Source organism: Arvicola amphibius, chromosome 5 (genome assembly GCF_903992535.2).
Source record: "Arvicola amphibius chromosome 5, mArvAmp1.2, whole genome shotgun sequence".
In the NCBI taxonomy this organism is placed as follows: Eukaryota; Metazoa; Chordata; class Mammalia; order Rodentia; family Cricetidae; genus Arvicola; species Arvicola amphibius.
Genome location: NC_052051.1, coordinates 53,501,889 through 53,518,768, shown reverse-complemented (window position 1 = coordinate 53,518,768; position 16,880 = coordinate 53,501,889). Strand labels below are relative to the sequence as shown.

At 46.8% G+C, this 16,880-nt stretch overlaps 1 protein-coding gene across 1 annotated transcript in view; it reads right to left on the bottom strand.

The window, feature by feature from the left end:
* The window catches only part of Spg11 (SPG11 vesicle trafficking associated, spatacsin), a 68,199-nt gene that overhangs the window by 6,848 nt on the left and 44,471 nt on the right, over window positions 1–16,880 (bottom strand). The window contains exons 22-31 of the mRNA XM_038330727.1: window positions 15,148–15,353; window positions 14,623–14,731; window positions 13,230–13,389; window positions 12,545–12,814; window positions 11,071–11,271; window positions 10,208–10,315; window positions 8,944–9,106; window positions 5,727–5,941; window positions 4,386–5,133; window positions 538–677 (exon numbers count right to left, since the gene is read on the bottom strand). Of these exons, the coding sequence (XP_038186655.1) occupies window positions 538–677; window positions 4,386–5,133; window positions 5,727–5,941; window positions 8,944–9,106; window positions 10,208–10,315; window positions 11,071–11,271; window positions 12,545–12,814; window positions 13,230–13,389; window positions 14,623–14,731; window positions 15,148–15,353 (2,320 nt within the window). The remainder of the gene's footprint in view (window positions 1–537; window positions 678–4,385; window positions 5,134–5,726; window positions 5,942–8,943; window positions 9,107–10,207; window positions 10,316–11,070; window positions 11,272–12,544; window positions 12,815–13,229; window positions 13,390–14,622; window positions 14,732–15,147; window positions 15,354–16,880) is intronic.

Below are 16,880 nucleotides of genomic sequence, written 5' to 3'. Positions count from 1 at the left end.
TTGTTTTGGAGTAGGGATGGAGGAGGAGACAGGGTCTCCCTACACAGCCCAGGCTGGCCTCAAACTCCTGGCAATCCACCTGCCTCGGTATCCCAAGTGCTGGGATTAGAGGCTTAAGCCTTCTGTCTTTATATGCATCAAATGCCATATACAATGTTAATTTATAGAGCAAAATCTTACTCCTGAAGTCTAGAAGGAACTCATGTTCAAACTAGTGTTTATAGAGAAGAGCCAGGAGCCCATGGGAGTTAAATGTCTTGCCCCACCTTTCTGTTTGCCTGAGCTACAGCCAAGACTCAAAGTGGCCTGGCATCCTCTCCACTAGTCCCCAGATGGGTCACCATCTTGACAAGGGCCTGACGTACAGTCATAATTCTGTTTTCTTGTGGCTCTGGGGATCTAGGGACCCTGCTCATGCTAGGCAAGTACTCTCTTTCTTTCCCAATTATCTGAAAAGCTGCCACCGCAATGTCCAAAGTCTACCCCAGCTTCCCACTTCCCTCTCAGACAGTGCTCTGTGGGACCCCTGGCACACACCTTGGCAAGTTCATACAGACAGAGGACCTGCCGGCAGTAGTTCTTCCCGCGGAGGCACTTGCTGGTGAGAGCTCGGAGACTCCTTGCCACTTCATCAGTAGAGGGCGCCATCATAAATGACTGACTGTCCAAACTGGAAGCTGAAAGCAAACCCAAGTCTGAAGGGAGCTTTAAGTTGCCCTCTTCCCAGCGCCCCATGACTTCATCACTTTGAAAAGACCCCCCGCCCCCCACCGCCCCTGAACTGAGCTTCCATGATGTTCCTGGCTCTGGGGCCACTTCTGACAGCCCCACTTAAACTTCCATCACCGCCTTTCAGGAAATCCAACCACGGTTTCTTCAGTGATCTCACACTACCTCAGACTTCAAGCTTCCTGCATGCGCTAGAGGCCAGCACCAAGACGCCGGCAGAGCCCTCTGCTCTCAAATCCCCCTTGTGTTGCACAGCCAACACATCTACTGATCTCCAGACCATCTCTCGACCCCTTGGTTCTCCCTTCACCCTGCTCTGTCTCCAGCTGCCGGCCTCCCTTCTCCTTCAAATAACTCCTCCCCAGTCTTATTCCGGGTTTTAGAAAGGAAACCTTTGGGCCAGACATGTGGTTCAGAAGCAGAGTGCTTGCCTATTTTTTTTTTTTAAGGACTTAGGTTGAAACCCAGCCTTAGCCTGAACTAGGAGAAATGTTTCTTACTTGGTAGAACATTTTCATAAGGAAACAAAAGTAGACCATGTGACACTTTGTTTCTTTTTGTCTCTCAGCATCTCGTTCTTAGCACCTTGTGGCGGAACTCACTTTGTAGCTCAGGCTGCCTTAACTTTGGAGTGATTCTCCTGCTTCAGCTCCCAAGTGCTAAGATTGTAGACGTGTGCTGCTACCCTGTTTGTGACACAGGCTTTTACTATCAAACCCCACTGAAGTATGGTACATCCATCCAGCAGAATGGTCTTTCCCCACTAGAGAGCCCACTGGTCCATCCTGACAGGGTAAACATGTAGATTAATATGATAGGGTCTAACTTTTGGGGAAATGTTTTGTGTGTGCTTGCACTGGCATGCAGAAAATAACACATGCAAGCAAAAAACTGGCGTCCTGGAAGCTCTGAAAAGACAGCACTGAATTTACTTTTCGCATTCTGCATGACGGCACTCCTTCATTTGTTACACTAAGCATGCTAAGCTTCTATACTTAGAATATTAAGCATCATGAGCTGAAGAAGCATTGCACCCACCCAAGTGCTTGCCTAGCATGCCTGAAGTCCTGAGCTCCACTCCCATCACATAAGTCTGCATGGCGGCACAAACCTGTAACCTCAGCTCTCTAGAAGTGGATGCAGGGAGATTCAGAAAGGAGTTCAAGGCCACTGCTGGCCATACAGTGATAAAGACAAACAGAAAAACAGCTTAAATCTAAACACATACACTTTAAAAGTGAAGCAGGGTGCTGGGGCATCTCTCTGATCCTGGTACTTGGGGGTAGAAGATCAAGAGTTCAAGGTCATCCTTGGCTACACAGCCAGTTGGAGGCCAGCATGGGCTACGTCTCAAAACACAACAAACAAACCTATAGAAACCTAGACCTGAGCAGGGAGGTGGAGGAGAGACTGCAAGTGTCTGTCCATACATATGAGTACCCAAGCAAGCACTAGGACCGGCTTTAGGGTAGGGCGTGAGCTCCTGTGCCTTCTCTCCCTGCCCTGGCATCTAAGTCGCCTCTTGACAGTGGTGGTGGAGGCTGCCATGGTAGCTGGAGTGAGTTGGGGGTTGGGAGGAGGTAAATCCAGAATCCAGGTTCAATCCCCAGTACCCACATGGCAGCTCACAACCAACCCCAGCTCTTGTTCCGGGGTTGGATATCCTTCTCTGGTTGCTGAGGGCAATGAATACACATGGTGCACAGACAAACGGGGTCCACATATTGAGTTCCAGGCCAGCTACATAGAGAGACCCTGTGTCAAAAAGGGGTAGGGGGCTGAAGAGATGGCTCAGCAGTTAAGAACACTGGCTGCTCTTCTAGGGAATCCCAGTTTGATCTCCAGAGTCCATGTGAGGACTACAACTGTATTTTCACACACAGTGAAAAACACCCATGCACTTTTCTTTACAAAGAAAAAAACAAAAACATTACACAATATGGTAGAAAACTGTCCAAATGATTCAAAACACAGGGGAAAAAAGTTTTCCTGAAAAAACCACAAACTACCAAAACTCATCCAAAAGCTAAAAGATAACCTTAATAACTGTATAATTATAAAAGGAATTCATAATTTAAAATATTCTAAAATTAAGCCTCTAGATTCAGACTTGGGGAAATAACATCAAGTCAGCCGCGGCAGCTCAGGCCTCTAATCCAGGCACTTGAGAGGTGGAGGTGGGAGGTGGGAGGACGGGGTTTAACATCATCCTCAGGTACAAAGGAGATTAAAGGTTGGTCTGGGCTACATAAGACCTGGGAAGGTGTGGGGGTGAGGTGGGGGTGGGGTAAATTACACCTGGGTAAACCACAGCTGGGTGTGGTGGCGCGCGTCTTTAGTCCTAGCACTTCAAAGACAGGAGGATCTCTGTGATTTTTGAGGCCAGCTTGGTCTACAAAGGGAGTTCCAGGACAGCCAGGGCTATGTAGAGGGATCCCGTCTCAAAACAAACAAACAAACAAACAAACAAACAACAAACAAAAAACAAATTTGAGACTAGTCCTCAAGAACATACACACAAAAGCCCTCAGCCAAAGACCTAATCAATCCCACCTGTACTGATCAAAGGTGATGTGTTTACCTGGGAATGCACGGTTGGTTCAGTATTTAAAAATCAATAAGCATATCTCATATTAATAGTTTAAAGAAGGAAAAAAACTACATGAACAGATCAACAGGTGCAGAAACAATCACAATGAACACTGAACAAAGATGATAAAATCTATCCCAAAATCAGTGCAGAATGAGGTGAGTGTTTTCCTCCCACGATAGCAGCAAGGGAGTCCGCCCATGGTCTACCGCCCACGACCGCCCCACCAGCCAGTTCCGGCCCAGCCAGCACAATGACACATAAATGAGAGCAACGGTGACTTGGAACGTTCTGTTTCTACAAGACACGTCTATGTAGAATATTCCAAGAAAAATAAGAATACACATAGGAAAAGTAAGTTCAATGAGGCAAATAACACAAAAACCTATCCTATTTCTACCTCCTACTGATGTAGAATTATAAACTCCTAAGCAGATACTTGATTTTAACCCCATGTGTGTGCACGAGTGTTAGGAGAAGGGGCTGGTCTCTGGAGCTGGAGCTACAGGGCCTTGTGAATGATCTAACTTGGTTGCTGGGAACCAAATTGGTCCCCTGCAAAAGTGGTCTATGCACTTTATATCAACTTTTTTTGACTTGGCTGTCCTGGAACTTGCTATGTAGACCAAACTGGATTCACGGAAATCCACTTGCCCCTGCCTCCTGAATGCTGATATTAATGGTATGTGCTCATGTGCCCAGATGTTTTTGGCTTTATTTTTGTTTTGAGATAGTTTGACTATGTAGCCCTTGGCTGGCCTCAAACTCATGGGCAATCCTGCTTCTGCCTCCCAGTGCTGGCTTATAATATTTATATAACTTATATAATTTCAGTTAACTAAACTAGCTATCAGCCAAGCTGAATTCCTCCACTTGATCTACTTGAGCTAATAAAAAGATGTTACTTTACTGACTAGTTAATAACTTTGTTAACACATTACTTGGGGGAAAAGTTAGCAGCTCCTTAATTTAGTGTAACTATGACATCCTAAGAGGTGCCCACTTCCTGGAGACAGCACTGCCCCATGTGACAAAGAAGACAGACAGGGTGTCACCCTTTACTTACTGCTATGGGCTTTCCGAAGAGGGGCACTAGGGCTCTCTTGGTCATCAGGCAGCGCAGCACTTGGGAGGAGAGCTCGGATGTTTGAGTGCAGGTCGTCCACGCTGGCCTCTGCGGACGCCAAGGCTCTACAGTGCAGCACCAGTGCCACATCCTGACTGTAGAAGTGAAAATACCGGCACACTCGGCTTGCTTCGTGCACACAGCCACCATCCAGCAGCTGTCCGATCAGAGCATTCAGTGCTTCCTGCTCCTTCCAATTCAGTCTGTTCTCACACGTCTCTTTGGATGGAAGACCATTAGGGTCTAAGTATTTGGATGTGTTCAGAGCAGCAAGCTTGGAGAAGGAAAACTCATTGGCTAAGATATCAAAGGATAGTTCAGGGCCAGCTGACACTTGTTGAGAGGGGCTGGGCTGGGTTTCCTCCGTGCCCCCTCCACAGGCATGCCAGGTAATGCGGCAGATCCAAGCCTGTTTCTCCAGCTCTTCTACTTCTTCCAAGGGAACAGGCTCTTCCTGGGCCAGCCAGTGCCCCCCAAGCGTGAGCAGCAGGTGGCGCTCCTCCAGGCTGCCTGGCTCAGCGGGATGCTGGCTCACCACAGGGACCTGGCTGGAGAAGAAGGAAGAGGCCGCTCTGTTCGAAATAGAGTTTTTCTTAAAGTTTTCATGGCATTTTTTCCAGAAGTCAATTCTTGCGTGTTTGAGGGACCACTTCTGAGTGTGTTTTAGGGTCTCCATTTCCTGGGTTAGCTGTGAAATTGAACAAAGCAGACTTCAGCCTTACGGGGGTAAGGAAGCATCCTCCAGACATTGATGCGCTAAGGCCATGCTGGCTATAAGCCAATCTCATGATTACAGATAAGCCTGGGCTGCAGAGGGCACTGGGTACAATTATGTGCAAAGTCAGAATGAAAATAATCTCAATGCGTCTAACTGAGCGGGGCTCAGAGAAAGCCACTTTCTATTTACCCTGTTCAAAGGAATGCAGCTCGAGCTTATTCCAGGGCAGTGGTCCTCAACCTTCCTAGTGCTGCGACCCTTGAATGCGGTTCCTCCTGCTGTGCTGACCCCAACCATAAAATTAATTTTGTCACTACTTCATAACTGTAATTTTGCTACTGTTACTAATCATAATGTAGATATTTGATGTGCGGGACATCTGACACGTGACTTCCAGGTAGAGAACTGCCGCTCTACAGGCAGTGCCTACGTCAAAGAAGCATATTTTTCAGTATATGCAAAGTGTACTCACTTCTGAAGTAATGTGCAGAAATGGCTGCACCGCCTATGGACTGCATCTCTTAGGTTCTCTGTTAGGAGCGTGAGCAACTTGAATGTTCTACCTGTTCAATGACCAAGCTGTCCACAGGCAATGCTGCTAACTCTGCCACTCTCCTGGCCACAGCAAACTGTCCATCCGCCTTCAGCTTTTCCAAAATAGATCTACACTCATGCTGAAAATTCTCAGGGCTGTAGCTGGTAATAACTGCAGGGCTGATGGCTACAGGTGTGTCCTTCAAGATCTGGCTGAGCACGCACAGTTTCTGCACGTCTGGGCCTGTGTGGAAGAGAGGACACAGTTACACAGCACTGAGGAAACACCAGTGTGAGGAAAGGAGAAACAGACACAGAACTTTCTTTTTTGGGTTGTTTTTGTTTGTTTGTTTTTTGAGACAGGGTAGCACACAGCTCAAGCTGGTCTTGAGCTCATTAATAGCCAAGGAAAATCTTAAACTCCTGGTTCTTCTAACTCTACCTCCAAAGTGCTAAGATTATAGGTGTATGTCCTATAAAAACAAGTCTTTTATTCTGACTGATTAGAGAAGCCGTAAGTTCAGTTACCTACATACTCAAAATGCTAAGTCCCATCTATCTCTTTCACTCCATCTATCCACACACAAACACATATGTATCATGAATATGCATATAAATATACACATATAAATATATATAAATGTATATAAATATGTATATATGTATGTGTCTATGACATTTAGCATTTTCAGTGTATATGTGTGTGTGTGTGTGTGTATGTATACATTGCAAAACCCTTAGTCAAAGTCTGGCTGAACTTGCCCAACTTGCTCTAAGAACTGGCAGAGATTAGATTAACACATGAAATCAACATCTATTATACACATGTGGCTTTTATTAGACAGAATCACACTTTAGTCCAGACTGGCTTCAATCTCATGGCAATTCTACCTTAGCCCCACCCCCCCCCGTGTGTGTGTGTGTGTGTTTCTGTCTATCTCATTTGTTCTTATTTCCATCAAATTTGTTTGGTCATTTGCTCACTCAAAACCAGCATCATTTGGATGGGGACACAGGCTTGCAGGGCAGCTGCGACTGTACTGGCCAGTCCTCAGGCATGGCTACTGTAACTATATTCAGAGTGGAGCAATATGTGCTCTATCTGGTGTTTAACACAGGGGACACAGCTGCACTTCCTGTTGTCCCTGGAAGGATTGCCCTGGTAACATCAGGAATTTCAGAGCCGTGAGCACATATTTTCATTTATTTATTTATTTATTTATTTATTTATTTATTATGTACACAATATTCTGTCTGCGTGTTTGCCTGTAGGCCAGAAGAGGGCACCAGACCTCATTACAGATGGTTGTGAGCCACCATGTGGTTGCTGGGAATTGAACTCAGGACCTTTGGAAGAGCAGGCAATGCTTTTAACCACTGAGCCATCTCTCCAGCCCCGTGAGCACATCTTGATAGCAGAGAGCTTGGCTAGCACACACGACACTGGAGTTTGACAGCCAGTACGGCAACAAAAACAAACAGACGAGCAAGTAGTCTCTAGCAATGCTTTGTGCAGCTGGGTGTTCCTACTTTCAATTAATATTACATGAAGCCCATGCATGTCCACTTACACAGACGACATGAGGTTATTTCTAGTGCTAGCTGCAGAATGGCAATCTGATCTAGGTAGTTCTAGAGACAGGCGACACATCACACAACGGTCACCAGCATGGTCGTGCCTTCTCTCTTTGCTGGCGTTATAGAAAACGCAAATGTTTTTCTTGGTTTTTGAGACATGGTCTTGTTATGTAGCCCACACTGGCCTCAGGTCTTCCTGCATCAGCCTTCCAGTTGCCAGGATTCCAGAAGCAAAGCACAGGCTTAGAAACAGCCTAGCTGTGCTTATAGAAACGTGCTGAAGTCTGCTTTCTGTCGCTGTGCTACAGCATTCTGAGGAAACGGAACTCAGGGAGGAAAGGGTTTCTTTCAGCTCACCCTGCCCAGTAACAGTCTATCACAGAGGGAAGTCAGGGCAGGGACCATGGCAAAGTGCTGCTTACGGTCTTGCTCTTCTGGCTTGGGCTCTGACCAGCACTACCCACAGTGGGTTGGACCCTCCCATGTCAATCAACAACCAAGACAATTCCTCATAGACATGACCAAGGCCAAGCTGATATGGGCAATTGCTCAACTGAGACACCTCTTCCCAGGTAAATGTTGCTTGTGTCAGCTTGACAAAACACTGACCAGCACTCAGTCACTAGCCCGTGCTGTTCTGGAATGCTACCTCTTAGAAACACTGTTTTCTTTCAGCCATGAGACCTGGAGCCTGGAATGTTTGGTACTGAGCCCAGCATTCTGTCAGTGTTCTGTGGAGCTCTGCTCATCAGCTGAACATCTGTGAGCATCCCGGAACAGTACAACTGGAGGACACTGTCACTCAACAACTTGAAAGACCCAAGAGCAGAAAAGAGAAAGACAATGTCAGTTTGAAGTAACTGGCAACAATCTTAGAGAGTCAATGTCTGGAGGAAAAAAAGAAAGCACAAATTGTCTCTAAAATGTTCACAATTAATTATTATTTCTGAAATAGGGTTTGTGGCCCTAAGCATCGAGGACATATTATAGTTATCTGCCAGGGAGGATTACAATGATGTGTCAATACGGAAGGATGTGCACACATGTGTGTGTAATACATACGTGTGAGTGTGGGTATGTGTGTGTGTGTATGTGACCATGTGCTGTGGGATAATGCTCTTAAACCCTGTAAAGATTTGTCATTCATATTGGTTTCATAAAATGCTGACTGGCCAGTAGCCAGGCAGGAAGTATAGATGGGGTGACCATACTAGGAGAATTCTGGGAAGAGGAAAGGCTCAGTCTGCAGTCACCAGCCAGATGCAGAGGAAGCAAGGTGAGAATGCTGCACCGAGGAACAGTACCAAGCCACATGGCTAAACACAGACAAGAATAATGGGTTAAGTCATAAGAACTAGTTAATAATAAGCCTGAGCTAATAGATCAAACAGTTTATAATTAAAAGCCTCTGTGTGTTTTGAGGGGACTGAATGGCGCGGGACCAGGTGTGACAGAAACTTCCATCTACAACCATGTGGCAGCTGTTTAGAAGGACTGGTTGCATCACAGTGGGTGGCGCTATTACAGATGACCTCTTCACACTCAGTTATGGACATCAGTGTGATGCTATCTCTCAATGCACTCTAAAATTCTGAGTGCCCTCCAAAAACAATTCTAAGATATGGGAGCTAGCTTCTTGGCAGCAGCTTCGGGACAACGCTGGCTTACCATCGGAGAAGAGATGCTCAGTTCCGACAAGCAGCTGGAGGAGCTTCCCCAGCTCATACTGTGTCTGACACTGCTGTGGCATAAGTTTCAAAAGGAAACACGCCTGGTCCTTCATCCACGCGGCAGGGAGGACAGGAAGGCCCCTTGCAGGAGCTGTGTCAAGCTACGAGAAACAACAAAGGCTCAAAGACAATGGTTCACGGGAATGAAAAAGCAGAATCCTCAAAATTTTGGGACAGGAAATCCAAAAACTTTTAAGGGTATTCTCTAGTGGGTCTATCACACAGGGAGTGTCAGAGCACCCTCCTGGGTCTATCACACAGGGAGTGTTGATATGGGGCTATGTGTATGAAAGTCGAAAGCCGCCAACACTGGGAACCATGGAGTTCCCTGGCTTAAATTCTTCATACTACCAAATTAGTTTCTCACTTGGAAGCTTCCTAGAAGGCGGTCTGGGCCTATATTTGAGCCCAGAAGATTTCAAATTCATATCATTAAGGTCTTTTAGACAGCCTTTCTTACCTCTGTTAAGGAAGAGGAGGAGAATTATAAGTTCCAGGACAGTCTAGGCTACTGAGCAATGTCTCAAATGTCTCAAAAACTCTCACCTGAGTAGGCATTTCCTTTCTTATTAAAATACGAAAAATCGTATTTTATTTAATATTTAATTTTACTCTAATATTCTGAATGCCATCCAAAAATAATTCTAAGCTATGGGCGCTAACTTCGTGGCAGCAGCTTCGGGGCAACGCTGGACTGAGGTGTGTGAGGTGGCTCATGTACGACACTTCAGGGAGTTAGGCCTCTCTCCTGCTTTCCACCCTGGCTCTGGGGATGGAACTGAGGTTGTCAAGCTTGTGAGGCAAACCTGTTAAGCCTTCTCAATGGCTCCCGAACCAAAACCTTTGCCTCTCCCAGGAAAAAAAGCGGTGTCTCACGCATGCGCCACTCTCAGGTCCATGCCCGACTGAGAAAACGCAGCCACAGGCCACCCCACTTTTTGGCGTCCGCATCCCATCCATCTTAGCCCCACTAAGTGTGGCTACACCACCAGGACACGAGGCAGCAGAGTATCACGTGACACGTCTCTGTGGCAACTACAAATCACTGCATGCCTGCCTGGCTTCTCTGCAACTACACACGTGACTGCCAGTCACGTGACGCACTCGCCCGCCTGCTGTCTCCCCATGCCAGCCACCAAGCACAAGAGCCATGCCAACCAACTTCAGACCAGAGGGCGGGGCACTCCCATTCCAAAGCCTACCGTCTCAAGGCTTTTCTGGAACTCCACAAGCTTGACTTTTGCTTTCTCGTAATTCTTGAAGAACATACACAGTTCGTACATCTCCATAATCAATAGAAGGGGAGAATCCTTTGAAGAAGAATTGAAATTAGAAAACCCAGAGCATCAAATGCTATTAATAACAGCTTCAGAACTAAATTAAATCTCTCGTGTTATTTCCTTTTGAAAAAAAGAGAAAAAAATCAACAAATCCATTTCTGGTTAGTCTATAGACTGTCCACTGGGTGGCGCTATGCCCCAACAAGTATTCCTGGAGGCAAAATGCTCCAGTAGCCTACCCTCTTAAGGTCTCTGTGGCACCATCCAGACTATTAGTGGGGTTGTCAGGTCAGAAGAGAGGAATTTTGGATTAGAAAGGAGGAATTTGAACTGTAAGTGTGTCCACATACTAGTGCACTTAAGTCTGTGTGGTTTGAGTTCTGTGACTTCAGTTATTAGTCTATAAAATAAGGGTAATGCACTTCATAACATCTACATATACATAGCTTTATATTATGAGAACTTACTACACCAATACATATAAGTCCTCTGCTAAATAAATGTGGTATCTCTCAAAGGCCCTGGGGCTTGATACCTAACACTAAACACCACACAGTAGGTCTACTATCGTCTCTTGTTGATTCAGTAAGAAAAAGCCAAGGGGTGCTATGCCTTGAATGCTGAAGTTCTATAAACACATGGAGGGAGGAAGGGAGAGAGGAAGGGAGAGAGGGGGGGAGAGAGGGAGGGAGGGAAGGAGGGAGGGAGGGAGGGGGAGGGGAAAGAGAGAGAGAGAGAGAGAGAGAGAGAGAGAGAGAGAGAGAGAGAGAGAGAACATAAAATACCTTAATGAAAAGTTGGAAGCCTCGGATGAGGGTGTGGCTCTTCTGCCTCGTCAACACAGTTCTCCAGATAACGGACAGGTCCTCAAGGCTCCATGGATGATCCTCTACAGAGGCCTGGATGTGTCCCATTGCTTCAGCTGCAACCCTGTCCTCCACAGAGGTGACAATCCAAACACACAGACAGGGGACAGCACTGGCACCCTGTCATTGGATAAGAATGTTTCAAAAGGAAAGAACTGGGCCTGGATTATACAGATGCACAAAGGCCACAGATGGGCATTCCCTCTCAGAAGAGGTCACTGTTTCTTAGTGCAGGTCACTCAAGAGCTTCTACACAAACTGACGACTAAGTAAAGGACCATCATATACTGTCCTGAAGAATGTGGCAGTCAAAGGCCACAAAGGGGACGAGACTCCATTAACTAGCTGAAGTTCAATCTGAAAATCTGCCTTCTCCAGCGAGGGGGAGGTGGATGCCTGCCCAGCAGTGTTCTTGTGACGGCCAGCCAGCCAGGGTCTGAGCTCAGGAGGTAGGGAGGAACCTCAGTGGATGGGACGGCCTGAGCCGTGGCAGCACGGACACTTTCAGTGACGCTGAAAGCAGGTGCAGGAGCCTCACTATCGTGCATCCTCTCCGCCTGCTGCTCGCTTTCCTTTCTTTCCCTTCCTTTTTCTTTCTTCTCTCTCCTGTCTGATTCTCTGTGTGTCTGAGCATGTGTGTGCTGATGCCCACAGAAGCTAGAAGGGGACAATGGGTGCCCAGAGCTGGAATAACAGACAGCTATGAGCACTGAACTCCAGTTCTCTGCAAGAGCAACAAGCATTCTTAACCACTGAGCCAGCTCTCCAGCCCTCATCTCCTTCCACCTTGTAAGGCCCAGGAATCAAACTCAGGCTGTCACGTTTGGTGGCAAGCGCCTTCCCACTGGCCCTTGCTTTGGCTTTTTTTGTGGTTGTTATTTTACCTTTTTTTTTTTTTTTTTTTTTTTTGGTTTTTTCGAGACAGGGTTTCCCCATAGTTTCTAGAGCCTGTCCTGGAACTAGCTCTTGTAGACCAGGCTGGCCTCGAACTCAAAGATCCGCCTGCCTCTGCCTCCCGAGTGCTGGGATTAAAGGCGTGCGCCACCACCGCCTGGCTGGTTTTTTTTTGGTTGTTATTTTACTTTTTAAAAGACTTAGTTTATTTTAACTATGTGTGTGCTGAGTGTCTGTGTGGGGTGTATGCACGAGCGCTGGTGCCCAAACCCAGGTCCCCAAGAGTGCAGTGTATGCTCCAAGCCCTGAGTCATCATCTCTCTAATCCTTGTGCTGCTCTTTTGAGACAGGATCTCACCTTACGGCCCAGGCTAGCCTCAAACTTTCCATCCTCCTAACCACCCAAGTACGTGGGACTTCAGGCCCCCACCACAATGCTCGGCTCTGTTCTGTCTTACTGCTTTCTGGCCCCTTAATTTAGGCTTCTTGTGCCCCTCACCTGGAGACAAGCGGCCAGGACACTGAGGACAGGAGCCCGCTGTCTCACTGCCTCAGCCAGAAGCCAGCACCAGGAGGCTGACTCCTCCGAGCACTGGTGGAGAATTTCAAAGAAATCCCTCGTCTCTTCTTTGCTTTGCTGGAGTTCCTGGTGGCCCTTGTAGTCCTGGTCCCTGTCCACTTGAGAGATGGATCCTGATGACAGTTTCTCAAAAGCCAGCTTCAAGTGGCTCTGAAGGATGGGGCTGAAGTACTGGAGGAGGGAGTTCACCTAAAGGGCAGATGATTAAAACACACTCCTTTTTAGCTAGAGGAGCACGTGCATCACGGAAAGGCTCAGGATGGATCTTTAGGATGCTGAACGGTGTCAGAGGTGACCATGTGCTGCTTCCAAAGTCATCTGACTTGTCCGTGATAACGTCCGGCTATCTGGCCCAGGGTGGCCTAGAACTTGTGACCCTGCCTCCTCAGTCTCCCTAGTACTGAGATGACAGACCTGAGACACCACAGTTGGTTGCTTTTGAGTGAATCTGAGTGAATTTCCATGTTCAACCTGGAATCCTCAAAACTCGTCCACACTCTACCTACGATCACCCTCTTGCCTGATGCCAGTCTAATGAACTTGGCAAACATGGCTCTCACAGCAGACAAAAACAGAAAGAACACTGTTCTGGAAGTGTGTTTACCTCTTCTGGGTGGTAGTTATGGAGTTGGCTGTGAACCAGGAACTGCAGCCAATCATTTGCCATGGCACATTCTCTAAGGTAGGACAGGCTCAGCTTCATACTGTGGACCGTGCAGAACTGTAACACTAAAGCCCACTGGCTGCTGGATTCACTGGACAACCTAGAATCAGAATTGGGGATGGATAGCAGAAAGAAAAAAATTTTAAAATATAGCTCTAAGGCCAGACATGGTGGTGCATTTCTGCACTCAGGAGGCTGAGGCAGGGAGTATCTATGAGTTTAAAAGCCAGCCTGGTCTATAGAGCGAGCTCCAAGCCAGTCAGGATTCCATAATGAGACCCTGTCTCAAAAACAAAACAAAACAAAAACCATGAAATAAAGAAGTAAATAAAGAAGTAAATAAGATGGCTAAGTGGTGAAGGGAGCTCACTGCTCCTACAGGGAACCCGTGTTAGCTGGATCCCAGCTGCCTGCAATTCTCATTCCAAGGAATCAATACCTTTGGCTTCCATGGGCACCTGCACACATATGCACAAACACACACACACACACACACACACACACACACATGCACAAACTCATAATATAGATCTAGTTTGAAACTTGGAAATTGGAAAAAATTAATCAGAGCACTTTCTTTTTAAAAAAGGAAAAGAGCAAAATAAACAAAACCCCTTTCAACGGGAGTAAGCATTATCACCCAGTACAGAACAAATGCTTAACATGCATGAGGCTGTGGCTTTGATCTCCGTTGTGGTAAAAATAAAAATAATTAAAATATATGCTTCTCAACACATACCAAATATTTATTAGACTTCCTAAAAACAAAACAAAACAAAACAAAAAACTAGCTGGGTGTGGTGGTGCACACCTTTAATCCCAGCACTCAGGAGGCAGAGGTAGGTAGGTCTCTGTCTACAGAGTGAGTTCTAGGACAGCCAAGGCTACACAGTGAAACCCTGTCTTGAAAACAAAACAAACACCCCTCTTGTGGGCTGGAGGGGTGGCTCAGTAGTTAAAACAACTGCTGCTCTGACAGAGGCCCCAGTGCAGCTCTAGCGCCCACATGACGGCTCACAACCTTTTGTAACTTTAGTTCCAAGGATCTGATGCCCTTGTCTGGCCTCTGAGGACGCTGAACATACACAGACATACATGCAGACAAAACACCGCAACAACCTTAACAACCCACCACCTCTCTTGCCTACAAGGAGGAACAGACTTCCTTTTCATCCGCACAGAGGGCATCCACAGGGAAGATGCAACTCTGCCTGCTTTAAACTGGCTGAGGAAGACCGGGATTTTGATGGAAGAGCACGATACTGGAAGATCAGCTGAACACAGGCTGCCACAGTCAGGTCTACTAGCAGAGCCCGAGCCGCAGCTCACAAACCTGCTGAAACCCTGCTGCCCAACGCTGCTCCACACGCCTTCTTCCAAGAGAACGAGCAGCTCTTCGGTGGTGGCCTTGTCACCGTCAGCAAGCTTAGACAGCTTTTCAGCTATGAAAAACACAGGCGAGAAAGACCCAGGTGGGCACAGTGGCACAGCCCTGCAGCCGCAGCTATTCTGGACGCTGAGGAAGAGGACTGCTCGGGTTCAGGAGCTCAGGGTCAGCCTGAGCAAGAGAGAGCACAGTGGGCTCCCATCTCCAAAAAGCCAAAAACCAAAGCAAAGGCTCAATGAGATCAAAGCCATCAAGGATCTGAGCATGTGGTCAACAGAAAAAGTCAGGACCTGGGCATTTCTGTTCAAGTAATGAGGCTCAGGGTCATTCAAACCCCATTAAAATGACATCTAAGAAAGTGAAATAAATAACATGAACTGTGCAAGAAAAGGGGTAAGTACTGTTTCCACCTCAACGCTTTTGACCCTTCCCCACGTGTCCTTTGGGCAAAACGGAACAAAGGCGCTGTACCTAGAGACTCTCTGACGGAACTGGGGTGGACTTCTTCACTTCTGCACTTGTAGCCCAGAATCACATTCACCGTTTTCATGTCAACCCTAAGCTTGAGGCTGCTAAGACCAAGCAACTCTAAGAAGCAAACACAGGCAGCCGCTACTGACGGGCTGTGGGAGGAAGTGAGCCCTAAGGTATAGGCCTCCTTGCCTACTTGCTGGATCCTGAAAAACAAAGATCAACATTACATCAGTCAGAAACATCATTTCCACACTGGCTGCAGACCTAGCTCAACGGTTTAAGATCTTGCTGTACAAGTGTGAGGACCTGAGCTCACACCTCAGAACCCACACAAAAGTCAGATGGGGGAGGGCAGGAAGACAGTTCAGTGGGTAAAGATACTTGGTACTCAGCCTGACAACTTGGGTTTGATTCCCCAGACTCACAGGCACAGGGAATCAGCTCACAGACATTGTCCGCTAGGCTAGAGAGATGGCCCAGTAGTTACAAGTGCTTACATTATTGTGGATGACCCAAGTCAGGCTCCCACACCCATGCCAGGCAGCTCACAGCCACCTGTAACGCCAGCTGCAGGGGACCGGGTATCCTCTCCTGTATTTCCACCTGCTACATTTCCTCCCTACTACAGACACATAACTTAGATTTTTTTTTGTTTTGTTTTTTTGTTTGTTTGTTTTTTGAGACAGGGTTTCTCTGTGTAACAGCCCTGGCTGTCCTGAAACTCACTCTGTAGACCAAGCTGGTCTCAAACTCAGAGATCCACCTGCCTCTGCCTCCCGAGTGCTGGGACTAAAGGCATGTGTCACCACTGCCCAGAAAAACAGAATCTTAAAACAAAAACTTATTTCTGATTTCCATGGGTATCTTGGTGTTCATACAGACACAGACAGACAGATAGACAGACAGACAGACACACGCACTTTTTAAAAACTGCTTCTCACCAGGCAGTGGTGGCACACACCTTTAATGCCAGCACTCAGGAGGCAAAGGCAGGTGGAGTTTGTCATCTGAGTTTGAGGACAGCCTAATCTACAGTGTGAATTCCAGGACAGTCAGGGCTACACAGACAAACCTTGTCTTGGAAAAAAAAAAAAGAAGAAAGAAAACAAAAACGAACTGCTTTTCACTAGGACAAGGAAATGAAATGATGTGACAGGCAGAGAGCCTTATGTTTGATCGCTTGCTCTCTCCCCTTTTTGCTCATTTGGGTTCTAGGTCACCTTATTTTGGGTACTATAACCCTATTTCCTTAGATTTAATTTTTTAAATTGGGAACTTTTTTGTTGTTATTTTTGTTTTTTGTTTTAGAGACAGGGTTTCTTTGTGCAACAGCCCTGGCTGTCCTGGAACTTGCTCTGTAGACCAGGCTGGCCTCAAACTCAGAGACCTGCCTGCCTCTGCCTCCTGAGTGCTGGGACTAAAGGTGTGCACCCCACTGTCTGGCATAATTGGGAAAAATTTAGTAAGTGTGAAATGTACTCACTACACACTGCCAATGGCAATGCCAAGGTTGTGGAATTTTTCATTTTTCTTCAGAAAAGTTAGTAATTTTCTTTCTCTGGGGAGAAAGTGTCAGTGGGACCAGTGCCATCCAGATGGAGGTGACACTGTAACTAACCAGCTGCCCTTTCATCTCTGCAAAAAGGAAGACTGCGCACTGCTTATATTTCTGAGTTCCAGCAAAAGTTTTATAAGAGAGTTCGCAGAATGGCATTTTCGTTTCTCCAGAT